Here is a 27,973-nt window from a genome sequence, read left to right as displayed (position 1 = left end):
CTCTGCACTCAACACAACTCAAAGAAAAATGACATGTCAAATGAAACAAGGATTTTAATGTAATTATTGAAATTAACATAAATAGACAAGACAATGACAGGAGTGTACAACAACTCGGTTATTTCTACGTGCCACAGGATACGACGACGACAACGGACGACGGACACAGGGCTATTGTATAGACTCCCCTAACGGTGAGCCAAAGAAGAGGTTTTTTCTAATATACAGGCTGCACTCGTATTTATCACAACTTGAATTGGAACTCCTAAAACAATATACCAGGGGTAACCTGGTACAATTGTCACGTGAATCCAGGAAGGTTATTGACCTGTTCCCTATGCCCTAACGTATAAAGCGTTGCCCCAGTCTGCATAATCTGTGCACTGCCAAGACACTCGTCACCGAGATAGAACACAGCATACTGACCCGGTGTGATTGCTCTCATTGGCTGGGCAATGTTTATAATCAAACAGTTATTTCCACACAATGTTAATGTACAATCAGTGAGCGGGTGAACATGCTGAAACCTCATCTGACAGTCAAGCATTTGATCCTGAAGAAGCAACCTTGGTGGACTGTGAATCCAGTGGGCACAGTCGGTGAACACTGTTGTTGTGAACAGAGCTGGGTGATTTGTTCCCGCAGCCTGGAAAACAAGAGAGGTAAAAACCAATAATGACAGAGTGAAGGTTTGAGATCTTCATCATCTCATACGACTTTCATTCATCTGAGGCAAGACAGCCAAAAGGAACAACCTCAGAGAGTGGCCGAAGACTGACAAAAATGGGGATAAGTAAGTAAGCTAGAACTGATCCATTGAAGCTATGAGTGGTAAACTATGGAACTCTACCAATTCAGGCTGGCTTGCTGTGACTTACAGATTGCCATGGATTATAATGTAGAGAAAAGGATAGAGTGTGGGTGTTTTTCCCTTACCACTAAGATCTCCTGAGTTTTGGCATCCTTCTCAACTACGTAGTAGGGAAATTTTAATCCAGGGCAAGATATGCGTTGTCCAAGAGTGTAGTTATGTATACCTGAAATGAGGAGAGTTGCAGACATTACGTATACTTTCACAAGACGAGAGTTTTCGTCGCTGAGTTTACAAAACAGGGTTACACCAGTTATATTCACCTTAGGGAAGGATGCTGATTCTAAATGTATTATCAGTTTGGTGTTACCTGATCATTTGACAACAAAAGTAAATGCAACATATTTTGTCAGTGACATAGCATCATGCATTAGATGCACTCCCAGATGAAGAAGGTGAAATTACAAGCAAAGTAACTAACCTTTATGTTCTGCTAGAACTTGTTTGGTGTCGACATCAACAAACTGACCAGGTTTTGGTGGTATATACTAAAGGATAAAAGATGTATGGTAAGATTTTCAGGGCCAAACTTAATCACAGGTGAACATTCAGTGAGGCTGATTGAGTACAAGTTTCCAAGTAGCATATCGGAAGGCCACTACAATTTGACTGAATAAATTGTTTATTCAGGGCCACACACAGGTTTTCCTTTTGCTTACATCTCTACCTTCTGATAGACAGACCCTGGGCCTGCCATGCTGGGCACAAAACATCAAATAATATTTACCTCTGCAATGAAGTTTTTGAACTTCCTCTTCCCAATGAAGCATATTCCCATACTCTGGAAAAGAGAGCAGTTGCTTTGAATAGAAACAAATATTTGTTTAAACAGATTTTTTTGGTAAACATGTACAAGTACTGCACTCGTTGCACCTACAATTGCCAGTGTAAATTAACTTCCTACCTCTTTTTTCTCAGCAATCTTACTGAGGCCAGCGGAATGAGCAATCTGCTTGACAAATTCTTTAGGTATATCACCAAGCGGGAAGATCGTCTTTTGCAAGGCACGTTGGTTGATCTGGGAGAGGAAGAATGTCTGATCTTTCCAGTCATCCAATGCTCGCAATAACTTTGCACCTATAAATCGGAGGAAATGTTGATTAGACTATTACAAAGGCCAAGGTCTGATCATGTTCCGTTTCGCAAAACTGCCCAAGTCTGTAATAGAATGGTTTTTCTTCTGACGATCAAGCCAAAAAATAAATTTCGAAGATGAATTCTCAGTATATACAAACCAAACTTACCACTTTCTTTGTTGTAATTTTCCATGTATTCACCATAACTTGATCTTGCATAGTGACCAGTGGCTACATAATCTGCCCCCAAGTTGTTTATTGCATGATCGAAGAATGCATCAAATTTGATGTACTTATTGCAAAGAATATCTGGGTTTGGAGTCCAAGCTTTTTGATAATTTTCTAGGAATGGCCTGCAAATGTGCAAAAATGATGTTCATTAGCCTTCTTCTTCTTCTTCTTCTTCAGCGTTCGCTCTGCACTTGGAGGGGTCATTCTCCTAGAAGTAATCCTCCTCCAAGGCGGGATGAGCGTATCCTGCGTGCCACTATGGTTTGGCGCCAATTGGGTTTATTGGCCTAGTGGTCCGACTTTGGCGAGAGAGATAGAGTCCACGCAAGCTACTCATGTTTCTCACTTGGTGGGGTCTTAGCTTGCCCTGGCATAGACACCAGGTACAAGGAACCTCGGTTTTGAGTCTCATTCGAAGGACTGTGAAGAGCCAGAAGTTTAGTTCCTTGAAAGCCACGCCGGTTCATCCAGACATACGATCATGGGTTCTCCCCGAACCCGGGCCCTATTGCGTGGTGGCCAGCAGTGTAAACCACTAGGCCATGAGGCTCCTTTATGTTCATTAGCCAAACTATGTCAAAACCACATCATGATATTTAACAGCTTCTCCTCCAAATATCAGCAAGTTCTTTCAGTCAACTTAGTACACATTATCTGTCAACTCACGTGAACACTTCATTCCAGTATTCCTTGACGAAGTTGACCTCATGCAGTGGTATATGGAGATGACTGCAAACAAGCTTGGCATCCTCTAAATCCTTATCGGCTCGGCATTCTCCAAATTCATCCTTCGTATCCCAATTACGCATAAATGCACCAGTGACATGAAAACCTAAAACAAGAAAAACCTGAAGCTTACATACTACAGTTTTCCAACAAATTTTACATCCGAGGCCAATTGTATAGAACTTTTCCCTAACAAGGGCTTTTTTAATGACTGTCAAGCAAGCTACATTACATCTTACACCAATAGCTGGCCTTAGAGAAGTTTCAAAATAACATTTTGTTCTTTTGAAAAAAAGCTTTTAAATTAGAATATTTTGGATTTTAAAATAGTTATAATATAGCTATCGCACCTTTCTTTTTCAATAACAGTGCTGCAACTGCACTATCAACTCCACCAGATATGCCACATACAACTTGCTTGGCTGCCTGTCGAATCATTTTAAGATATCTGAAAAACAACCAAGCCAGTCTATCAGGATGGTTTCAACATCATTCTGAAGCCATACACGGACATTGGCACATGCATTGGACTTGGTCTCTGGAAACGAGGTTCAAACCCCACTCTTAATGGCTTGCACTGACTACAGTCTACCCGATGCTGAAATTGGCTGCAGGTAGAGTACAGTTAGGACTACCGTGGCTGTATATTTATTTCCTCAACTCCTGTTGGCAGTATTGACTGTACATCTCTCTGTAGGCTGTAGTACAGCTAGGCCTATCAGTATGAGTATCATGCACCCTTCATTTCACCCTTCAGATTACAGAGAAATGCAGATGAACCCGTCTACAAAAAAGGTACACATACACTTAGACCACAACTTCTATACATAAAGGTAACATTTTCATGTTAGGTTGTGCGTAACATTGCACATTTGAAGGTAAAATATTTTCAAAATGAGCAATTTCGTAATTTTCATTATTTGGTGAAAGGATTACAACTGTCGTACCCAACTCAAATTCTCCAATCTGATTGGTTAAAAATTTAAAATCCATTCTACGCGCATGCCTTTTTACACTTCCGTCTACAGTTTTCTGGTCACCAATTTTAAATCTCTAAATTTTCGTTCATAAAGCCTCTCATGTGTCATCTCTCTACTATGCTACCTCTGCAAAAACCCGTGCTATAGAAAATGAAAATGAAGATACCAATATCTAGAACGTTAGAATTTTACCATTTTGATGGCAAAAACCCTAGAAAGATGCTTTGTGTTGGCCATTTGTCTTTGCTCATTTTGTGCAATGCATTTTGTGCAGCCACGGTGTTTGGAGCCAGCCAACCAAGTGAAGAGTCGATAGAGAGAGGAAGAGAGGCTTATCAACGTGCACTACGGGAATCGAAGTCAAGAATACCTGAATATGGCCAGTGTTGGAAGAATGCTCTGTCACAGTTGGAGGAAGGCTGTCAGCAGCTCACCGATGAAACGCAACATACGCTCGCCATCTCCTTTCTCAATTGTTTTTTACTGAGTACAGGAAAGGAAAGCCTTATTTGCCATAAACCACATTATATGGACTGCACCAGGGACTTTGATAATTCGCTCATTCAGTTGCACAATAACTATTTCATACACACGCAGAATATGTGTTCGTTTCTCCAGCTACAAATTTGGCATGATAAAACAGAGGACACAATATCACGTCTAGCCACAGCATCCTCTGACACTGCCAAAAGGCTTTTGGAAAGCAGTGAACAGCAGGAAGTGCTTTTGAAACGGCAAAATGAATCACTGAAAAATCAAGATAAGATATTGAAGAGTGGAGATCAGTTGGAAAGAGTCTTAGAGAGTTCTACATCTGGCGTCAAAGCAATCTTTGATGAGTATAAGAAGACAACAAAAGAGCAACGCTTACTCATCACTGATGTCTTTGACCGAGTTAGCAGTCTTCAAAATCTTGTCCTTGGAGAATTCACCAGTTTATATTCATTAATATTCTATGTGTTGTCAATTGCCATCAGTTATTTGATAACATCAACACCTCGAACGAGTGGAGCAAGATTTTGGTTGTTCCTTCTGATGACAGCTGACATATTTGTTGAGAGGATGATTGTGTCATGGTGTGGCTTGGATTCTCATATTAGTGTCAATGATACAAATGTAAGTCTGTGGACATAAATCTCTCTATTTAAGATCTCTGTGATCATTTTTGGAAAAGCATAATCTAGATAGTGAAGTCCATTATTTTGCCTCATTTGTTTTTGAGACAACTCAGATAAAATTCCTCTTCCACAATATGGTATAGTGCCATGTTGTTATGATATAAGTACATTTTGCATGAATATGTGCAAATGTAATTGTAAATCATCTTATGACTGATTCTGTCTATAATTAGGTTCCTCTGGCTCTGATATGTGAATGATGAACCAAATTTGGTATCTTTTTGTTCTTTATAGAGTATCCTGTATGAGAGACTGTGGTTGTGTCGCAAGATGTTTTGGTTTGCTGCTGTCGCCCTCCTGGCAAAGTTTGGCTACACTTACAAAGACTTGAATAAGATCAACAACCAACATCTGGTAGAAATACGTCAGCAAATTTATGAGATACGTAGATCTGTCGATTCAGGGATAGCAGTAGGTCTTCCTTACAGTAAGTTTATCTCATTCTTCTGTGGTTTGGTTGGTAAGTATGAATATCGTATCAGCTTGCCCTGAAAGGCTGAAAGTGAGATTTTCCTCAAAATATGGTTCTTATCTGAGATAAACCCATGTCTCAAAAAGCTTTTAGTTTTATAACTCGCTCATCAATCAATCAATCAACACAGTTTTATGTTTTAACAAGGAGAATTGGCATCTGTGGTTACTACAGGAAATGACATGGCTTGAATGAGGCCCCAGGATGCATAGGCTGAAATGTGTACCTCAACATATAGTGTCACGAATCATAGTCATTTGGGAAGTGAATTCTTCACTCTGATGATGTTTTGCCAAACCTTTTCCAGGGCCACAGAAAGAGTCTGAGATGATGTTATGTGATCATGGGGAGAAGAAGATTGAGATGATCAAGCAGGGCATTCTACCTGTTCCAGATCCATCGCAGACATCTATATGCTACCCAGGTTTGTTGCTCAAATTATAAGTACTTTGATCTTGGTCAGTCATATTTTGACATGCAAGGACCAGGACAGGAGAGAACCGAGTAACCAGTATGCCATGTGAGAATGAGGTCTCTTTGTGCTATTCTGAATTCAATTGAACTTCTGATGCTTCTTTTACAGCCCCACATGGTTCCAGTCCAGACACATCATTTGATACAGACAGTGACCACACTTACATACAGCCTGATGACGTCAGTGAAGAAGATAGTTTTGTGACAGGTGAAGACCATGTGTTGATATCAATCATGTGCCTTCACTACATTATGAAAGTGGTAGCACCTGCATCATAATGATGTTTATATTCAGAATTTCTTCCGTCAAAAGATTAAGAGTGGTCTATTAAATCAGAAATTCACTCTGATAAATCTTTTTCTGGAGAAAAAGCTTCTATCAATGATTCTTTGAAATTCAAAAATCTTTGGAAATCCTTACTTGTTTTAAAATTCAATATTCATTTCCAGTGTCTGGTGCATCCAGTCGGTCCGGTACTCCAAGTTTGCTAGAGGAGCTACGTGATCTTTGCCAGGCTACACCGCTCAAGGGAATGTGTGTGTCATCATGGCTAAGTGATGCAACACCTCCGAAGCCAGCCTCAGGAGAGCGGACCGATTCGACAGGGAAGAAAGGAAGACGAAGGAAGACAGATATTTCTGGAGTGAGTAGCAATAGTTGACAGTGATTTTTATGTAACCTTTCAAAGCACACGGTCAAAGACTTACTGATAAGTCTGCTGGGCTGAATGTTGCTGCTGGTGTTTCTAGCTGTGATTGAGTGAATGATTCTATTAATATATTTTGCGAACCTGGCTGATGTGAAGTCGGGCTACAACTATCGTTTAGAGCACAAATGTTTCACATTTTGATCCTAAAAATCATGTGTTGAGATGATTTTAAGATTTCCTCAAATGTAGTTTGCCTGACAATACATCATTATAGGTTTTCTCTTTCATCATTTGGGTACTGCAAATGCAGAATCATCAGTTCGATCAACAACTTTGAATACATGTAATGTATTCCGGTATCATGTCTTTCAGACTGAACGACCTGGTCTGAACCACTACAACCTGCGTCGACGAAGTCTCCAATCTTACGGCCAGAACCCGATGCTTGGGAGAGAATCACCAAGAAGCTTTGCAAGGAAAGTCCAACAGCTTGCTGAGAGGACGATACAACGTAACACTCTGGATCAGACCTACTCTGTTGAGAGAAGATCTGGTGATGGACTTGAATGAGTTCCATTTTATTCCGGAGGAAATGTTCTAAGTCTCTATGGGCCTGGCCAGGATGCACCTGCTGGCACTTGAGATGATGTGGCGTGTTTAGGATGTGATGCAAGAGGCGTGCGCACCCCACCCCCTTTTGCCATGTTCAATCTGTTACAGGAACCAGTACTATTACACATTTCAGGCAAATTTATGTAAATCATTTCTGGAAACAATTGATTACTGATCTGTATATATTTTGGTGAAGTATTGTTATGTATATTTTAAGTCTATGCTTGCTTCTTGCTGTCATGAAGTGGCAGAAGCCACTGTCAGTTTACTGTCAGACTACATTCAATGAGCAGAGATTATTGCTTTGCTTTGTATTTTCTACAATAATTGTCTGATGTGTTTGATATTTCATTGTAATGTTCGTTTCAACTTGATTCTTAGTGTATGTACAGTTGACTTTGAGTGATGAAAATTGAAGAACAAGTTTAACTGAACAGAACTATATATCGACCCGGTCTTTACCCGATGCTGCTTGGCTAAAGATTGTTATGAGACGAGTACCTTTAGGGAACTTCTACCGCTTTTCAGTTCACTGCTTCATTTTAAAGAATATTATGTATTGAATGCGCTAAGAGGCTTTCTGATTACTCTACACTGTAAATATATCCACTATTTGTATGAGATAGATTTCCACACCCAGTCAAAGCTGTAAATAAGACACACCCCCCCCCCCCCAAAAAAATTCTGTGTTTAATTTAGTACTTTGTACACAGATGCTTTAAATATTGCTTTTGTAGTATTTATATCTTTGTTTCTTTCGCTTTAAGAACTTTTTAACGCATGGTGTCGAAACTTTTCCACGTATAGGTATACATTGTATGTCAATAGGGAACTTTTTCTAAAGGGAGTTTTATTATATTTGTACATAATAGTTTGAAGAATTTGTTATTTTTAAGTAAAATATTTGTCCTTAAAAAAGATTTTTGGCTTTGATTGTCTGTTGATCACTGTTGTGCCAAAACACAGAGATCAAAGATAGTTGAGAGAGATGAGACAGTCACAGTCAGGCCGAATCAGTCCTGGCTGCTCCACCGTGTTGACAACATGATGAGAGAGATGAGACAGTCACAGCCAGTCAAAATCAGTCCTGGCTTCTCCACCGTGTTGACAACATGATGAGAGAGATGAGACAGTCACAGCCAGGCCGAATCAGTTCTGACTGCTCCACTGTGTTGACAACATGGTGAGAGAGATGAGACAGTCACAGCCAGGCCAAATCGGTCTTTGCTGCTCCACTGTGTTGGCACCATGATGAGATAGATGAGACAGTCACAGCCAAGCCACATCAGTCTTGTTGGCTGCTCTGCCAAGTTGTCAACATGGTGAGAGAGATGAGACAGTCACAGCCAGGCTGAATCAGTCCTGGCTGCTCCACCGTGTTGTCAACATGGTGAGAGAGATGAGACAGTCACAGCCAGGCCAAATTAGACTTGGCTGCTCTGCCAAGTTGTCAACATGGTGAGAGAGATGAGACAGTCACAGCCAGGCCGAATCAGTCCTGGCTGCTCTGCCAAGTTGTCAACATGATGAGAGAGATGAGACAGTCACAGCCAGGCCACATCAGTCCTGGCTGCTCGAATGTTTTGACAATGATTATGGTGAGAGAGATGAGACGGTCAAAGCCAGTCCAAATCAGTCTTTGCTGCTCCACCGTGTTGACAACATGATGAGAGAGATGAGGCAGTCACAGCCAGGCCACATCAGTCCTGGCTGCTCGAATGTTTTCACAATGATTATGGTGAGAGAGATGAGACGGTCAAAGCCAGGCCAAATCAGTCTTTGCTGCTCCACCGTGTTGACAACATGACGAGAGAGATGAGACAGTTACAGCCAGGCCACATCAGTCTTGGCTGCTCTGCCAAGTTGTTAACATGGCGAGAGAGATGAGACAGTCACAGCCAGGCCGAATCAGTCCTGGATGCTCGATCTTGTTGACAAGGTGAGAGAGATGAGACGATCACAGCCGTAAGGCCAAATCAGTCTTTGCTGCTCTGCCAAGTTGTCATTATGGTTAGAGAGATGAGACGGTCACAGCCAGGCCGAATCAGTCCTGGCTGCTCGATCGTGTTGACATCATGATGAGAGAGATGAGACGGTCACAACCAGCTGTCCAAATCAGTCTTTGCCCCTCCACTGTGTTGGCACCATGATGAGAGAGATGAGACAGTCACAGCCAGGCCGAATCAGTCTTTGCTGCTCCACCGTGTTGGCACCATGATGAGAGAGATGAGACAGTCACAGCCAGGCTGAATCAGTCTTGGCTGCTCCACCGTGTTGACAACATGGTGAGAGAGATGAGACAGTCACAGCCAGTCCAAATCAGTCCTGGCTGCTCCACTGTGTTCACAGCATGATGAGAGAGATGAGACAGTCACAGCCAGGCTGAATCAGTCTTGGCTGCTCCATCGTGTTGACAATATGGCGAGAGAGATGAGACGGTCACAGCCAGTCCACTTCAGTCTTGGCTGCTTTGCCAAGTTGTTAACATGGTGAGAGAGATGAGACAGTCACAGTCAGGCCGAATCAGTCCTGGCTGCTCCACCGTGTTGAAAACATGGATGAGACCGTCACAGCCAGGCCGAATCAGTACCGTGTTGTACTCTGAGTCTGACTGGGGGTCAAGCTTCGAAATTCTCCAGAGACTTCCACCAGGGTGCAGTGCAATGGTAGTCATCTCCATTTTGTTCCTTTAGCTTGCTATGCACTTTTACAGGGGGACATTTTCTTCTATTACACCGGTTCGGATTTTCTAACAACCCAGCTATTTTTAGTAACGGAGGAGCGGGAATTCCCGGGATATCCCTCAGCGTTGATGATGATGGACATGATGGATGGATAGATGATAAAAAGGATGAAAAAGCTCATTTAATCCATTATTTTCTTTATCAAAAACAACTAGTAAGTGTTGTACAGGTTATTCGTATTCTTTTAGTTCTGTAGATAAGATTCCTTTAGTGCAATAGTTTAAAACCTCGTCGCATTTGACATGATTAAAAAAGTAGTACAATGACCCACCACTGGCACTGGGCCTGGCTCTGTGTGTCTGTGTCTTGACTTCACTTATGACATCAGACATATGAAATGAATTGCATGATGATGGTGACATGCAAACCATCCATGCAAAATGCATGATGTTGGTGAAATCATGAAGATGAACTCTGGGGTCCCTCTAACAAAGGAAGAAATCCACAACATTGAGATCTCTGCATAGAACACTATGACTAACAGCATGGTACCTGACCGGTCAACTCTATACTGGAGAAGGTCCAGCATTGCTGTTGGAATATGTAATGTAAATGTTGACCGAGCTTCGAGTGCGTACGGGATAACCAGAAACCAGACCAGACTCCAGAGTCGGGCGACTCACCATGATGTAGTGTGTATCAGCTGGCCTGGTGACCATTTTAACCAAGGGACCGCATGACCTCATCACTCAGAAGTTCCAAGAGAGTTTTCGACAACAGTCTGTCCTGCCAAATTCCATCTGCTAGTGCTAGGACAGACGGTCGTAGATAATCATTCTTCCCTGAGGCTAGAGACCTCTTGAGAATGAGATGCTCTGCCACGAGCCAAGTGTTAAAAACATATGAGATGGCTGGGGGTAACCAAGCTTAAGTGTTAGTCCAGAAAACAAAAGACACCCTGCAGAGACAGATGGAGCAAACCCTTTTCTTTTATTCTGTCCAAAGGCTCCAATTTTACTGAAGTGAGAACTTTGATTGCTATAGAAATAAGAATGGCATATTTCAATTTTCAGGTTGAACATCAAGACTTATGGAATTGTGTAAATAAGTTGATGGACATCCTGGTAACTTGGCAGCCATGGAGCCTGACATGGTGAGTGGTTAATGTGTGCAAGATTGCTTTCCTTACATGACTTGTCTCTGTTTGCATTGTTGAACATTGTAAAAGGTGTTTTGGCCCAAGTCCAGCAGAAAGTTGGTTCTGATGACATTTAGTGACATTGAGAAACATCATAGTGATGAAAACAGTATGTAGAATAGGACATTGATCAGTTTTCCCATGCATCGCATTCGCACAGTGCTCATTCCTGATTCAAGTTTTGAAATTAAAACTAGAGGGTATACATAGGTCATAAAAACATTGAGCTTCTATTGAAAACCATGTTTCCGTCTAAAACAGGAATATATTGTTGCCTCGACAACCTTTGGTGCCTTGAGAACAAATCATGTTGGTGACATAGGCCTAAGGATGTTATCGTGCTTGTTCATGATAATATTGTCAAAGAGGGATGAGGCCTGACATTGACCGTGCCGACTAGCGTCTCTTGGATGACGTGACGACATTACAGCATTCGGGAATCAACCTCAGTGGTGAGTACATGTATGAGCGTTTAACAGAGGTTGGTTGGTGTTTCTGTCTTGTTTGACTTGTATAAAGTCTCTGTTTTTAAAAATGAGGATGAAACCGAAAATTCAACGATTTTATATTCATCATCCAAGGGAGGACCGTAGACCTCTGAGATTTTTGGTGAGGAAGATTCTCTCTGTCCTTTCACTTGTTCATGTGCATGTTACATTTACCTAATTTTTTGTGCCCACCGGTCAGTGAGTCTACATCTGTGTCCGTTGTGGTCTTCATCTGAATCATATTTCAAGAACACTGGCAGCATGTTTTGCATTGATGCACTGCATAAGTACAGTGGGCCTTCTCATGCCTGTCTTTTTCATTAACGTTTCTATGACTCGTACATGTAGTCATGGGTTTTATTGTATTCATCATTTCATGTGAGGAATGTGAATCATCTAGGCCAGCACCAGTACGAACTAAAAGTATAAAAATGTGCATCTTATTTATCTCCATATACTGCGTTGTTACTGAGTGACCTGGTCCAATATACCAGTATACTGATATTCAAATGGCTTTCTGATAACAAAAACGCAAGAATTTCAATAATAGGCAAATTCGCTTTTATACACATAAATAAACCCTTCCGAACCAGCCTACATTTTGACATCCGAGTCTGACTAACTGAACCCTTGATTGACCTCAGAAGAGGAACAATTTTTTTATCTGGGTAAACATCACATGTTTGTAACTACAGGATCTGTCAGATGTTGTCTCGCTCAGGCAAAAAATTACAAAATCCAGGATGATGAAACCCTTGGTGAATTTCAATGAGTACTTTTATAATTTTTTTCTTCAAAATTCATCTATTCAATATTCATTTATGTATGAATGTATGAATGTATGAATATATGAATGATTTGAAGTCAAATGAGTATTCCGTGTAAACTCTCCGTCGTCATTACATGTTGATATTCTTCCTGAAACGTCACATATTTCAAGAGTTTTTCCCTTCATATAGAGAGTTACCTGAATTGAAGGATTATTTGCTGGACATTTTGGATTATGAAGGTTAAAGAGAAAATTGAGAGTTCGAATGTTCCTCATCCGCATGAATGTCATCACCCATGGTCAATTTGGAGATATCTGGTAGGGACAATCCAACAGTTATATACATTTTGCATGTAATATTGTTGCTCCTGAAAACCATCCCAAGTCACTCATGAGTCCTTGCGGCAGGAGTATGGTAAGAAAAGATTTTTAGTGTTTGGGGTCATACCAAGCAAAACGCAAAATGAGAATACATGTAGCTGTCTTTATGAGGGAAATGAGGTACGTTGTTTGATATGGTGTACATTCTATTCCATGCATGCATGAAATTGTTCACATAATGCGTTTCTCATTCATCAACTCCACTCACCCAAGAAAATATAAAAAGATCTATAAAAAGAAGCAAGGTCCTCTCCTTTACATAGTTTGTGATTTTACCACCGTGGGTCTAGTGATGTTATGAAATATGATGGTTGTTGCATTTGCCACTTTGCCAAGTAGTTCACCTAAGTGCATCTAGTTTGCTTGAGGTAGTGTTGTGCGTGCATCCTGTCCATTTCATTGCCGTTGCTCTCAGTGAGGTCTCTCCTACCTAGCCTGTTCTTAGTCTATGAAACTTTTTTCTAAAATTCGATGGATAAATCTGTAGATTGTTGTGCCAGAGTTGGCTTGTCAAAAACAACACATTTTTCGTACTAATCCAGAACCTGGGTGCGTTGTGTCTCTGTCTGTACACACTGCGTAAGGGGCTGGGGTCCTACCCCCGAGGCCATGTGGTGATGGCCAAGTATAGTAAGTCAGTCAAATTTGTGGTGAGTTGATATTCTTCAGGCAGCCTGATAACGGTTGTTAATTCATATCACCTAAGCTTCCCCTTCCAGACCTTTCATTCCAACCTGTTGTGTATATTATCTCCGTTGATAATATATTCCAATTGTGGTCACCAGATGGCTGAATCATACACCCTGGTCTTCCAATGCACTCCCACTGTTTGCATTGGGCAGTATTTCTTTAAAAATTGATTTATGAGATGCTGCTGGCATGGCAGTGCTTCTGAAGCAAGAAATCCAAGAGAAAGAAGAGTGCCAGTAGTTTGTACAAACAAGTCAAAGGACTAAAGTGGTTTTGTATGTTCTTTTTAAGAGCTGACCAGGTGTGGTCCAAATGGAAGCAAGGTATGCTTTCTATCTTGTTTTTTAAGGATCATTTCTTTTTCTCAGCATTTCAACTTTGCAAAATTGTAAATGTTGACAACCTGCATGATTCTACCGTGTTGCTATTTTATTACAAGTTGACTATTTTGGTGTAGGGTATCTTTTGAAGATTATAAAGCCTATTCTAGTAGTAGTACATGTAGTATTATCCATTGCATGATTTCTCTCTAATGGGTTGGGTTGTGTTGTCAATAATGACTTTCAACATTGAATTTCAAGGCCAGCTTTTCAATTGTACTTTTTCAGTCAGTCACTTTTTTGTTGTCGTTTTATATTTTTGCACCCAGCATGAGAAAATGTCTTTGAATTTGATTTGGGGCCTTTACTCACTGGTCAAATTTTGATATTTCCCCCAGGGGCACTGATCCAGTATTTGCTGAGTGGGAGCCCTGGCATTTCTTACTCACAATCAAGGACAATACAAAAGATTTTTCCAAAATTCTCACATTTTACTCTATTTTTGGCACTTACATGTCAAACTCAAATTATTGCTTGATATTGATTTGTTTCGTGATAGATTTTTCAACAGAAAAAATACTTGACATGTCCTGTGTTCTAAACAGTAACTTCTCATATGATCATCCAGGTTTCACCCATGACCTGGACAAACTAGGCCAAGTGTCCAGGTTTACCCCTTATGTGGGTAGAGCTGTTTTACTGATAATGAGTTATTTTCGAGGATAAACCCAACTAGGATTAGAAACCTGTTCTATTCATTATCCTTTTCAGGTCATGCGATAGTTGTGGTTTTGACCAAAATGTCTGTGATGCCTTCGCTTTCGTTTTATGTCATTGTGATAAAAAGATGCCCCTTCTGTGTGTGTTACCGCGTTCAGCCTGACCTACAGGGCCTACTGTGTGTGGGCATACTTACAGCAAGGCCTAACTATAGATGACCCTGGGACTCGTGATCAATACATAATGTTTAGTTGTTAACTTTCTCCATCGTCCTGTCTGACCCAGTGTGGTTGGTGAATGGCAGAAATATCGGAAGATGTCACTATTGTCAGTATTATCAATTATGTTGATTTAGGCCTTGTTCATGGTGGTGGTAATTGACAAGAGTCAGGCTTATTCTTAGACTTGGACACCAAGTTTTGTCAGAGGTTCTGTAGGGTGCTTGAAAAAGATATATATAGATTTCCTGACCCTTTTGACAAGTTCTCACGATTGAAAAAGCATTATTTATATGGTTTGGTTTTCAATTAGAAGAGTTGAAATATTGCAGTGCCTATCATAATCAACCATCGTTGACTTGGTTACAATAGACCTTTCTCCACTGTTTCCGGCTCTCATGTTTCCGAGAGGGTTGGAGTATACAGCTACAAGACGTTCTCTCAAGAACAGTCAACACTCAGAGAAGACCTAAGTGTCCGTTACCATGTACGAATTGTCAATTGAGGAACAGTGACTAATGATTGCCAAGTGCTGAGTACATCTCATTTTGAAATGCATAAGTTCCCAGTTTCATAGTTGAGATGTGCGTGTCAATTGAGTGTCCCTCAAAAACACAGGCATTTCCCTAAATAAAATGCAAACCGCACTGATTAGCAAAATGAGAAGGTACAATGGCTGCAACTTTGTATTGAGTGCTCCCCCTACAGGTTCAGGATGGTTCCCTGAGTCAGTTCATATTGCTTGTTTAGGGGGTGAATCAACTACTAAGTACTAAATAGTTTTCTGGAGATATGTTTCTAGGAAAGTTCCAAGAAGTCAGATTAAACCAAATGTTTGCATGATGACTGTACTAAATAGTGAATTGTCTTTTGTTTATGGCCCGCTGGAAAATTAGAAAGGAACATGGTCGTTGTTTTGTTGTTGTGCAGTAACTGCAAATTTGACATGTATTTATTGCGATTATATATTGGTGTTCACAATTGCATTGGAAAAAAACGGTGTAATTTGGTTTAATTCAATCTTAGAACACCCTCATTGTTAAGTTATCATCAAGGTAACTTGAAAATTGACAGCCAAACAAAACCGAAGTCTTGACTCGCTCTACCAAAACTAGGCGCTTGTCGCATCTGAACTTGACAGGTTGATACGGACTTGTTGTTCATTTCCCTATTGTAGACCTTTTGTGAGATGTGACCAAATCAGTTTGTAATAGATTTCACAAAAGGTCTACAATAGGGAAGTGAACAACAAGTCCGTATCAACCTGTCAAGTTCAGATGCGACAAGCGCCTAGTTTTGGTAGAGCGAGTCACAAATATGGCCTGATCTAAAGCCCAATGATGTCATCAATTTAAAAATGGTTTGCACCTCTTATGTGTACTTCACCTTTGTGATTGTGGCCTGGTGTACCCATTGATATCTCTTGATACGAATTATGGTTATGTTGAGATAGACAAGTGTTTGGTTAAGACTCTGTGCGTATATTTATGCTTTTCATTCGGACTGCAACAGTTACTGCCGACGCCATGAGAAAGTTAAAATCGTTTAGGAATGATTTCTCCGATTACATAAGAGAACCATTGAAACGTGTAAGTTGATTTCGTGAATTTCTCCAGAGTTTCATTTCTTCTTCAGTGACAGTGTCGCTTTGCACTTGTTGGAGTTGTTTTCCGCAGGGTATCTCCACGAATGCGGGATGAACATTTTGGCGTTTACTGGCAAAGAAGTGTTTTTGTTGCTGTGATCTCAGCTGTTGCAATGAGACAAGATACTACTTGTCTGCAGGTAGGACAAGCTCTGTTTGATGTTCATCGCAGGTCATGAAATATGCTGTGTAAGTTTTGTATTTTATCAGGGCTTGAGATAACCCCCGAAAAGTGTCTTTTGAAGCTTGAAACTCCGCCCAGGACCCTCACATTTGAAAATAAACTTTAACTCCTGAGATTTTGTCTGTCAAGACTTTAGTTTGACTCGTGATGAAGAAAGTCTAGCTTGAGCCCGGTTTTATAGTAAACAAGCAGAATAATAAAAACAGTTCAGTCACTAGTTTTCATTGTCAATCATCAAACTAAGTGCTGAATCAGCTGGTTAGTGTATTATTGTATTCCCTGTGGATTGCCCAGCTTTGAGTGGGAAAAGTGTGGTCAGTTTCACCCCAATAAACCAGCTGTTCACTCAATGCATGGCATTGTAGACCTGTGGTTCACTTGAACAAAGTTACTCTGGAATAGAAGTCTGTGTCACCTCATTCTAAGTTGTCTAAGAGTTCTGTGACTTGTTAGTGTAATTACCCCATCAACCTGTGAATGATTGATTGTTCAGTATGGTGTTAATCTGACCACATGCATGGCACATGAGGTAACAATCCCAGAGTTGGTCGCTTGAGTGATGTGACCTCCTTATGTTCAATACACATGCTAAATCTCATGTTGTGTGTGTACAGCAGAAGTGACGGTCTGTCATACGTTTATTGAACACAGTACATGGAAAAAACTCCTTTGAAAGACTGCCACAGTTGGTATAGATTGATGTCAACCCACAATGATTTTGTCCAGTTTTCGCGTGACATGTTGTGTTTTAAAGACAATTCATGATTTTACATCTACGTGATCTTCTCGATTCATCCGACCAGATTTTGTTTCCTGGCAGGACACTTTGACACATTCTCACCCAAGTTGATGCCGCCGAAACTCGTTGCATCAACAATCTAATTCCCTTAATTTGTGGGTGCAAGGCATGAGTGATAGTTTGAATGGATAAGCGAACTTCCAGCCTTTCCAGGACGAAGTATACATGCATCTTATGTTGGTGGGATAGTTTGATTGCTTGTGTTGACAACTCTTGGATTATTAATCAAATGATATTTGATGGCAACTAAAGGTAAAGATAATGTGAGGCACAGAGCCTCCAAAGGTAGAGATACAACACCTAGAACTGGACCCAAATTTACTACATATCGTGATCTTTGTGCAAGGCTCAACAACAATGATGAGGTAACTATGAGATTTAAGTGGGGTTTTTTTCAGGTCTAAGTTCCGCTGCAATGTCTGTTAGGTGCGAAGTTGCACTCGAGAACAAGTCTGGAATCCAGAAAATTTACCACTAGTCAGAAATTTGTGTCACATTTCATAGTTCTGGTTTATATTTACATTGACAAAATCAATCACATGAACCGGCCTCTCATTGTTTAAATTCAATTGGGCTGACAATTGACATACATACCTACTTTTATTTTTCCTGTCACGACTGTTGTTATCATGACCTTTCTGGAATACATGACACACAAATCATACTTCCTTTTGTCTTTTCGCCAAACTATGTGTGGCTGTCAATTTGTTATTTTGTTGATACTAGCAGAATTTGTTTTACTCCTTACTGAAACTGCAAGTAAGTCACAAGTGTGCAGAGCCTTTGTAATCTTTGAAATTGACAAGGATTCTTGGGAAATTGGCTCAACAACTGGGGCATGGCTGCTCTTTCTTATCTGCATGCCAATTCACCAGCATTATGAGTATCCTCCTCCTTGAAGGAGACCTTGGGAATGACGTACACCATCAGTTAACATGTCATCTCTGAGCCGGCTCAGTGTATGGTTGCTCCAATGAATGATGATCGTTGTATCGATTCAAATCCCTCAATGGTCCATTCTACATTTAAGTTTCAGTGAATTCCATGAAATGCTGGATGAAGCTCAAGTTATTTTCGATACTAATACCATTATATTTTTTCAGATGTCGGTTCTGATCATGAGTGAAAATGTTATTAATCAAATGTGTTTTCATGGGTCTAGAATCTGCAGTATTGAATGTTTTGCCCTTGTCTTTTCCAGTCACTGCAAGAACTGCTGTCTTCACCACAGCCGATGGAAAACCCTGGGCTCGACATTGGTGAGGAACATGCAGCAAACGTTGTCCAGCTTTCTAATCCCAGTGATCGGATCTCCCGGCCCACCAATCTACAATATGGAGAAGCAAGCGAACAGAACAGCATTACAAGCTCACTGGCCGAGACACCGCGACACCGTGGCAGCCGGGTGCCGTCGATACTCATTGTTAACCGTCCCGTTTACAGCCAACAATACTTTGATCAGGGATTTCAGCCTCAGCGTCCCCAGAAAAAGACAATTAAAGAACGATTTAAAGAGAAAAAGGAGAACTGCACATGTTCGTTGCAATGTATCAAGACATTTTTGTTCCGTTTTCTCCCGTTTCTTGACATTATGAGCAAGTATGAGGTTCGGGAGGATGCAGTCAGTGACCTCTTATCAGGGTTGACGGTCGGGATCATGCAAATACCCCAAAGTAAGTAGCCCTGCCCTTACAGGGATCTCTAAAACATCATGATTTTCGTAGATGTAGATATGCATCAGACACTTTTAGAACCTTCCAAAGACAAACATGTTGACTAGTCAAAATGGTTTGCAAAAAGTATTTGGTGTTAATGGATGGGAGCAAACCCAGGTTTGGGCTCTGCACTGGTTTGTTCATTTTGTTAAGTTTGATTCAGGCTGCCTTTGGTGTGGCTGGGTTGCTTGAATACGATATCCTCCTATTTGAGCCAGAGGATTGAAGTGTGATAAAAATGGAGATATTTGATAATCTGATAGTAAGCTGGAATAGAACTGCCACGTTTTAGACCTATTTCAGTTTGGAAGTAAAGCTTTCGACAAGTCATTGATGGATTGTCAAATGTATCTTCAGGTATGGCATATGCTATGTTGGCGAGTCTTAGTCCGGTCTATGGTATCTACACATCGTTCTTCCCTGTGATAATTTACTTCTTCCTTGGAACATCGAAACATATATCCGTGGGTAAGTAATTTTGGTGCATGGCAGTGATTGCACCAGTAACCAGATCATGATCAATTTGACGTCTGCTCTCCTTTTCTGGAGAAGGTCAAAGTTTTGTTGCTCTGATGTGATTACTCATTGATGACTCTGATGACTCATTTACGCAGTGAAAAAAGGTAATCTATCAGATCACATCATGATGTCAAGTTGTCAAAAAATTTAAAACTAAGCTTTTTGTTTTCAGGTACATTTGCTGTGATAAGTCTGATGGTGGGCTCAGCCCTCGATCGAGAAACTGCCAATTTCCAACCAGATCTGAATATAACATTGTTGAACGAATCTGAGGTCGACCTTGACACACAACGGGAGGATGCATTGATGGATGAGAAAGTTCAAATCGCCATACAGTTAACAGTATTAGTAGGCATAATACAGGTATGTCTGTCATTAATGTTTGCTGAAATGGATTTTGCGAATGCCTGTGGGCGGGCCGGTGCAGGGGGCCTGTTGGCTCTATGAATAGCTATGGTAATGTTTCATCTGAGGGCCTAGTAATAATGGACTATGAAGTGGTGGACAGCATCATTCACATCCTAACATCCGACATGTATGAATAGCGCTGATGTCCCGGTAATTGACGCTATTTGAAACTGGAACAAAGCCTTTAGAAAGTCCGGACAATATGCTTTCATTTCTAAATTATTGGTTCTTCTTTCAGCTTGCAATGGGTATATGTCAGCTTGGATTCTTCACCATGTACCTCTCCCAACCACTAGTCAGTGGATTCACAACTGGCGCAGCATTCCACGTGTTCACTAGTCAAATCACGCATGTGTTTGGACTGTCCATTCCAAAATACTATGGACCACTTAAATTGATCTATGTAAGTTTAGTTCGGTTTGAAAAAATTAGACAAAAGAATTTTATGGATCAAAAAGATCAGTAAACAGTGACATATGCCTTGATTTTGACTTCTAAAAAGATTTGACGGATTGAATTTATCCAGAATTTTAGGCCTCGCATGACGTAGATAGATAGAAAGATAGACAAACTACTTGATCAAAAGGCCTACTTGTGGAAAGTAAACAAAAAATTAAAAGATATTTATGACAGTTTTGATTGGAGACATGCATTTGAGTAACACATCCATAAAAAAACAAAAAAGTCATTGACAAACCTGCGCAAACAAGCTGTCAAAAAATGACATCTTAGTATTCATGTTTAGGTCACAGCAGGATGTGAAGATCTGTCTCAAGTGCTTTGGGAAGTAAGCTCAATCATGCAACAATGGTTTTAATGACATCAAGAGCATCCAAACCAGGCACTTTCTGCAATGAGACGCTATTTCAGACTTTCCCAAGCCTTTTGAGGTTATCATAATCTGATCCAACTTACAAGTTGAAAGTCATCAAGAAATTGAGACAGAGCTTGAACTGTCTGCCTGTCTTTTAAAGACTGTCAACTGTTGTGTCAGTTGTTTAAGTACAATCTTGAAAATCTGCCACTTTTTTAATCTTTGCTTCAGATTTACCGTGATCTCTTTTCGAATATTCACCACACTAACATTGCGTCATTGGTGACATCGCTGATATGCGTAGCTGCCCTTGTCGGTGTGAAGGAAGGAATCAATAACAAGTTCAAGGACAAGATGAAGATGCCCGTACCGATTGAACTCCTTGTGGTGATTGCTGCAACTGTGATCTCTCACTTCGCCAAGATCAGTGAGGTTTATAAGGTGAAGGTGGTCGGATACATTCCCACAGGGTGAGTTTTGCATGAGCATTCATAGGAATGTGACACTTTGATAACCTGAAACTGACCTTGTCCAAAGTTCTCTCATCCTCTCTCCCAGGGCATTGTACCTTCTACCCATACTTCAGGTTTTACTGTATCTATTTGCATCCAATACAAGTGCTGTAATGTTAACAAACAGTATGGTTAGTATATCAATATGACCTTGCCTTCTTGTTTCAGAATCCCGCCACCACAGCTTCCTGCGACGAATTACATGAGAGGCGTGTTCATTGATGCTGTTGTTATTGCCATTATTGCCTATGCAATATCTGTATCGATGGCAAAGATATTCGCCACCAAGCACAATTATGAGGTTGAATCTAACCAGGTAAGTTGAGCATGTCTGACTGATGATCTCGTGCCTGCGACACCTTACACTAAAACAAGACTTGTAACCTTTGGCAAGTCACTCTATTTCTCGTACAATGTGCCTGTCCCAGCACAGCATTAGATCTTATCAAAGTGACGTTTCAATATCAAGTTACCCACTTCAAGAAGTGACTCTTAATCTTAATTCTCCAATTGCAGGAACTCATTGCCCATGGAGGATCCAACATCATCTCATCTTTCTTTCTGTGTTACGTCTCGGCTGCCTCACTCTCTCGTAGTCTGGTCCAGGAGTCGATGGGAGGCAAGACACAGATTGCAGGCCTCATCTCTTCCAGCCTGGTACTGGTGGTTCTTCTGGCTGTAGCTCCTCTCTTTAGGTCTTTACCAAATGTAAGTATTCTGTATGAAGATTTGACGATAAGTGAGAACATTCTATGTCTCTTCATCTCCGCCGAGGTAGGAACAGAATTGCATTGATAACATAGAATTACCTGCAAATGTGGCATCTTTTCATCTTTGCAGTGTGTTTTGGCATCTATCATCCTGGTCGCCCTCAAGGGAATGTTCCTGCAGTTCCAGCAGCTGAAAGACCTGTGGAAGATATCCAAGTATGACTTTGTAAGTATGCCAGATTCTATGAGATGTTGTGCTTCTGCTTGTGTCAATCTTGTCATCTTTTGCGAGTTTGTTGTGTACCACAACAGTTTGTGACCAATTTGAGTTGTTGGCCTGGTGCCTCTCTACATGTATCGATTGTGTGGTAGCTGGCGACTGTGAGATGTTCACCTTGACCTTTATACCTCTTGTTTCAGTCGATCTGGATTGTTTCCTGGTTGGCGACCGCCCTTCTTGATGTCGACCTTGGTCTTGGTATCGCCCTGGCCTTTACCCTCTTCACTGTTGTCTGGCGCACGCAGGGGCCGTACACGTGCATTCTCGGAAGGATGCCACATACTGATATCTATAAGGACACTACTGTTTACAATGATGTAAGTGACCTGTTTCTGATATGTTGTGCTAACATCCTTGCCAATCCATGCTTTCCCAAAGTAACATAACACCTATTTCGAGTAGCACCCAATACAAGTGCATTGGCAGGTTACGGACCAAACTACTTAAGGAGCATACATACATACTGTGAACATGTTTTTGACAGTTATTAGAGAGTATAACCTCAGTACTCTTGCAGTCAGAATGGATACACTTTGTCCTGTTAATAGGTGGCATCGATTTTACTCAGTAATGAGGTAAAATCAAGTAGGATTGGTGATGCTGAGTCTAAGATAACATCCGCCAAAACCTTCCATTTTGTCAGTAATTCAACCTCGGATTAAATATTGTTTTCTAGGCTGAAGAGGTAAAAGGAATCAAGCTCTTTCGGTTTGGCGGCTCCCTCTATTATGCGAGTGCTGAATATTTCCTTAAGAAATTGTACAAAAAGACCGGTTTGAATCCTCGCAAGCTGAAGGCAAAGAGGGAGAAATATGAAAGGAAGCAAGTGAGAGAAGAAAAGAAGAAAATCAAAGAGGAGAAAAAGGATAACAGGAAGAATAGTAAAGAGGTGAGTACAGACTTCTTGTTTCTTCACAGACCTCCTCGTGATTTTGGACTGCCAGCTATATGTAAACTGCCACAAAACTGAGAAGTGTGTGATGGCCAATATTGTTAGCTGAAGAGTGAGCATTTGTTAACGTTGTTGTTTTCTCGACTTCAGGTGAATCTATGCATGAACATTTCCCATCGGGATTCGGTGGAGATCAGTACCATCAAAGGGGATGTTTTTGAGAATGAGACTATTGAGAAGAAGTCTGATGATAATGTCGTCATTAATGTTGGTTCGAATAGTTTTGTGCCTTCCAATATGCCAAGCAGCCTCAGCTCAGATCCCGAATGGCCGATGTTTGATTGTCATCACCTGGTGATCGACTGTAGTATTATGGGATATATGGATTGCGTCGGTGTGAACATGTTGAGTCAGGTTATTGGAGAATACAAAGAAGCAGACGTCAAGGTCTTCCTGACAAATTGCAATTGTAAGTAGTCATGTTTTTGATAACTGGATACAGTTTCTTGGATTGTTTTCGAAGTAAATATCGTTGGAATTTGTTGCAGGTCCCTGAGTAGTTGTTGGGAAAATGTCTTTGCTTGAGTGTGTGATATGTCTCTCTGAAGACAAAGAGAATGTCAGAAAACGAGTCAAATCAGAATTGCAGATCAGCTGGGAATCATATATACATGTCGTTCTTTCAGTCCGAATCCGAGAAATGTTTCGCCGGATGAATTTCTTTGACAAGAATCCTAAGGAATTGCTATTCCTGTCTGTTCATGATGCAGTAATGGCTGCGTGTGAGGAAAACAACGAAGACATCGTGTTACAAACGGTAAGCATTGCCTCTCATCAGCTCTCTTCTTCATGGTGGTTTAAGCCTTCAGAATATATCTTAGGGGAAACACGTTTACAAGTAGAGAAGGACTGAGAAGAGAGTCAGACCGCCTTGGCAGAGAAGTTAAATATCCATAGCCTCCATGGTGCCTTGTCCCATTTTCTGCTTCGCGACATTCCAATCAATATTCCTTGTTGAACAAATACACACTGTTCAAGTCCTGCCTCTCCTTCCAGCTGCTTATTGACACCCCCATGTTCCCATGTTACGAGGTCAACGACAGCAGAATCCCCAGTGCTAGCGGCAGCCCGACCAGCTTCAGAAAGTCTCCCCACCACACCCCGCTACCTACTCCCAAGATATCCCCTAAGGTCTTCAGGCGGGTCATAAACAGTCAGGGCAGAGAGAGTGGCTCACCGTCGATTCAAAGGGATTTGTTGGAAGTGCCACACTCCTGCTGTAGTACGCCTGATAATGGGGACACGAATATTAGTGTTATAGAGGAGGCTGAGGAGCATGAGGAAGAAGGTGAACAAGCTGAGGTGATCGCAGAAGTGGAGGTTGAAGATGTTGTTAATGAAGTACGTTCTCTAACATAGCATTCTATAATGAATTCTCCTGTCATCGAGAAGTGGCTTCTGAATGGATTCATTGATTAACTCCATTGACATTCTAATGTAGCCATTGTAGTCTTGTGGTTAAATGGTGTCAAAACCTTCATGGTTCTGTGTCTGACATGGATTACCTTGTTTGTTATCTTGGGCAAGTCACTTGGTTTTGTCCTTTGAATGAGGAGAAACTCAAGATTGCTGGTTTTTGAGTGTCTGTGCTGGGGCACATTAACAATTCTTCGGAATAAATGTGTTCTGCTGTGGAGTTGCCTTCTCCAGTATTAATTGAATAGACCCTTTTTATTTTGACCCTGTTTATATGCTTCCAGGTCGATAACACAACAAGATTTTGAGCAGCGGGAGTGCGGATTGGTTGTGTAATCAAAAAGCTCCTTACAAATGGATGTCTCAATTCTCATGATTTCTCAAACGAGATGTTGTCAACCGTGGAGGAGATGGATATGTTCACGGCTGTGATATGCATTAGTCTGCTGTGGGAGTACAAGGTTATTTCAAGGAATCAACAGCCAGGATGGTGGAATGAGAGATGTTGTATCTGCAGCTCAGAATTGACCGATGTGAGATTGTGAAAAGTTATTCTCGTGGCCATGGACACCACAAACACTAATGTTTGGGAAACACACTTCAATTTGCCAATTGAATGTTGTTATGGAGGTCTTGAAATGAATCGGTGGTTTCTGCAGGTTTTAGTAGTCCTAACGTTGTCAGTTTTGTACCATTAAACAATTCGGTATCTTAAGCTGTGATATGTTTTAGATGCAACCCCTCTCTTGATGTACATATTGGCATTTTAGTGTGCTTTACGTAGCATTACTTGCATATGGGCAAGTGAGTGATATGTTGATAGACATGGTTGGCACTGATACAGGTATGGTGTGTATCAGTGCAGTATTCAGTTGGTGCCAGGATTCAACTTTTAACGTGCGAGTGTAATGTGTTGATCAAGGTGTGGCAGTTTTCAATTGCCTTGGTCAGTGGCTTTGTAAGACTTCGTCCACAAAGATGTCCTGATGACAGTCTGGTTCCTTTCTCATGACTGGTGCCTCTTGTAATCTGTATGGAGAGAATGGAACGAGTCTGATAACAGGAATCTTGATAAAATGCTATGTTGTATTATTCAGAAGTGTATATTTGATAGTTCTTTAGGCAAACCAGCTCAATGACAGATTATAGTTTGAGAACAGTTTATATGCTGAGTATGATAGATCTGATGTACAGGCTATGTATCAGCTGCTTATTTGTTTTGTTGTATAGCCTTTAGAAGGGCAAGTTTGATGTTCTACATATGCTCATAACAGCTCAGATCAAAGGCATTAGTTCTCTGGTTCTATTATCCACCTAGAAATTTTGCATGCATCTGTTAGATTAGCCTGATATACGGCTTGTTGAGTGACTGGTGACAGGACTGCTCGGGCTGCAGCCCTTTTAACCATTACACTGTGTGTCACTGTGGAGATTATAAAAATGATAAGGTGTGTGAACCAGTGGTGCCAATTTAAGTCATTTAATCATCTCAATCTCTGGTTACTGATCACTTTAAATACTTCGAGGGGTGCAGTTGCAAATTTCTTCAAACATCATCTCATATCAAATGCCTGTCTTTCTATTCTTGACAGCAGAGACGTTTCAGAATCACTTGTATCCATAGAAGGAGGTGATTCCAAAGATTGTTCTGCTGTAAAGTTTTATGCATTTGTTAGCAGTAAAACATCTAATGATGAGCTCTGCGGTATATCTTTTGGGTTGTGATTGGCTGGCCCATGTCACATGACCAGTGAATCTCATGTCTGATGGCCATAAAGTACTTAAGATATCAACAATTGAATTGGAGATTAACCTGTCATGTGGAAGGAGTACACAGCAGAAAGTTTCCATCTTATAATCTGTGATGGGCCCATGATGAATCTATGATGAATGTCACAAACCATGTTTTACATCCGATCTCCCATCATAGACTAAATGATGGATCATCATAGAGTCTGTGTTGAATTCCCACCGTAGTTTTTGTGATGGGAATTCTGTCAAAGGTTCTATAAGGGCATTGTAATTTGTCAGAAATATATTGGAGTATTCAGATTTGTTGCCGCTGTGCATTGGTCCGCTAACTCCCCTCAAGGACCAGAGTAACACAGCAGCACCTGTTGTTTGGATTTGATAAAAGGGGATTTGAATCAAGTATATTATGGTGCAAAGCAAGATGTGCAATAGCTGTTGTCAAAATTCAAAATGGTGTCATTGTGTCCATTTAGTAAGCTCTTTTGTTTAGATTTTTTATCAAGAAACGTGTTGTGTGTATTGCCTAGCTATTTTAGATTGTCATGACTTGGTTCTGACAGAAGCATGTCGTATCTTAATCAGGGAAGGGACTACGATCAGTGAACCAGTAATTCAGGGTGTTTTCTGTCACTCCCACTGTTTGAAGATGACTGATATTGGTGAATGAGGTTATTTCTATGCAAGGGAACATATTGACTGATTTCTCAAAAAACTCCTGAGCCAACAAACATCCATTGCGATGTTAATCATAGTCCAGATTTGTGATAGGACATGTGTCACCCATGGAAGACTGTTTTGAGGCCTAATCCAACTGCAGCAGTTCAGCTGTTTGGTCGGCGTTTGTGGTCAGTTACAATTGTCGAGCTATTCAAAATTAATCCAATGACCGAGAAACTGTAGTTTCCAACGCTCTCAGCTGTAGTAGAAACTGGCCTGAAAACCACTTTTAGATGACACGCCTTGAAAAGAAATGATTTGTACCTGTACAAATGTATTTTCATAGTTTCAATCATTATTGAAATTGACGATATTATTTGGAGTCCATTTGTAAATGTATTGACTGCATTGTTTGTAGCTCTGGAGCACAAACTACAGATCGGATTTCTTTGAAGTTTTTTTTTTTGAAGTGCCAAAAATTAATGAACGAAATACCCAGAAACAAACCCTGAATATGCTGATTGGTTTCGATGGTCAGATCAATAAAAAAAACGGTATCAAAGAAATCCAACCAGTAGTTCTTGCTCGAGAGCCCCAAATGATGCAGACAAAACATTTACGAATGGACTAGAGTGATATTTTACTTTTTCATTGATTATTGTTCATGGCTGTAAATGTTGTACACAATATTTTTCACAATAAAACTTGCTGTATTAGAAGTATTTGGCAGAACTTTTTCTTTGTATTACCCTGTTATCGTGGAGGTAAGAACGGACCATTTCGCTGTATCAAGACAGCCTAATGCAGAGATGTTTCTACCCTCGAGTGACCTGAACCATCTCGAGAGGACAAAAAGCAGGGTTGTTGATCTG

The 27,973-nt window shown here is 40.8% G+C and overlaps 3 protein-coding genes across 13 annotated transcripts; 2 read left to right on the top strand and 1 right to left on the bottom strand.

Annotated features, from left to right (window-relative positions):
- Window positions 1-41: 41 nt before the first annotated feature.
- LOC135491232 (mitochondrial tRNA-specific 2-thiouridylase 1-like) lies at window positions 42-6,521 on the bottom strand. Of its 3 annotated transcripts, XM_064776963.1 has the most exons (11): window positions 6,430-6,521; window positions 5,384-5,558; window positions 4,255-4,367; window positions 3,255-3,352; window positions 2,845-3,010; window positions 2,116-2,300; window positions 1,776-1,948; window positions 1,599-1,652; window positions 1,293-1,359; window positions 937-1,037; window positions 42-646 (listed from the first exon to the last, which is right to left on the bottom strand). In XM_064776963.1, exons 4-11 carry the CDS (start codon window positions 3,340-3,342, stop codon window positions 302-304), a joined length of 1,179 nt encoding a protein of 392 aa, XP_064633033.1. In that variant the 5' UTR covers window positions 3,343-3,352; window positions 4,255-4,367; window positions 5,384-5,558; window positions 6,430-6,521; the 3' UTR covers window positions 42-301. The 3 variants fall into 3 exon arrangements, with proteins under 3 accessions (XP_064633033.1, XP_064633034.1, XP_064633032.1); XM_064776964.1 differs by lacking the exon at window positions 4,255-4,367; XM_064776962.1 differs by lacking the exons at window positions 4,255-4,367; window positions 5,384-5,558; window positions 6,430-6,521 and adding an exon at window positions 3,710-3,938.
- Window positions 3,938-7,940, top strand: LOC135491231 (uncharacterized). The gene is made up of 6 exons (XM_064776961.1): window positions 3,938-5,000; window positions 5,297-5,489; window positions 5,842-5,958; window positions 6,118-6,216; window positions 6,459-6,652; window positions 7,031-7,940. Exons 1-6 carry the CDS (start codon window positions 4,035-4,037, stop codon window positions 7,226-7,228), a joined length of 1,767 nt encoding a protein of 588 aa, XP_064633031.1. The 5' UTR covers window positions 3,938-4,034; the 3' UTR covers window positions 7,229-7,940.
- Window positions 7,941-10,074: 2,134 nt separating this feature from the next.
- Window positions 10,075-27,820, top strand: LOC135490698 (prestin-like). Of its 9 annotated transcripts, none has more exons than XM_064776064.1 (16): window positions 10,075-10,168; window positions 11,028-11,107; window positions 18,568-19,039; window positions 19,439-19,549; window positions 19,773-19,963; window positions 20,247-20,411; window positions 21,054-21,292; window positions 21,503-21,650; window positions 21,851-22,042; window positions 22,175-22,270; window positions 22,465-22,641; window positions 23,001-23,213; window positions 23,367-23,685; window positions 23,903-24,033; window positions 24,273-24,617; window positions 24,977-27,820. In XM_064776064.1, exons 2-16 carry the CDS (start codon window positions 11,093-11,095, stop codon window positions 24,998-25,000), a joined length of 2,838 nt encoding a protein of 945 aa, XP_064632134.1. In that variant the 5' UTR covers window positions 10,075-10,168; window positions 11,028-11,092; the 3' UTR covers window positions 25,001-27,820. The 9 variants fall into 9 exon arrangements, with proteins under 9 accessions (XP_064632134.1, XP_064632135.1, XP_064632133.1 ...); XM_064776063.1 differs by lacking the exons at window positions 10,075-10,168; window positions 11,028-11,107 and adding exons at window positions 12,564-12,727; window positions 13,772-13,803; XM_064776065.1 differs by lacking the exons at window positions 10,075-10,168; window positions 11,028-11,107 and adding an exon at window positions 11,414-11,604.
- The last annotated feature ends 153 nt before the right edge of the window (window positions 27,821-27,973 follow it).

Source organism: Lineus longissimus, chromosome 7, assembly GCF_910592395.1.
Source record: "Lineus longissimus chromosome 7, tnLinLong1.2, whole genome shotgun sequence".
NCBI classification, from domain to species: domain Eukaryota; kingdom Metazoa; phylum Nemertea; class Pilidiophora; order Heteronemertea; family Lineidae; genus Lineus; species Lineus longissimus.
Note: the sequence above shows the minus strand (reverse complement) of the source record. Positions and strands in the feature narration are given on the sequence as shown.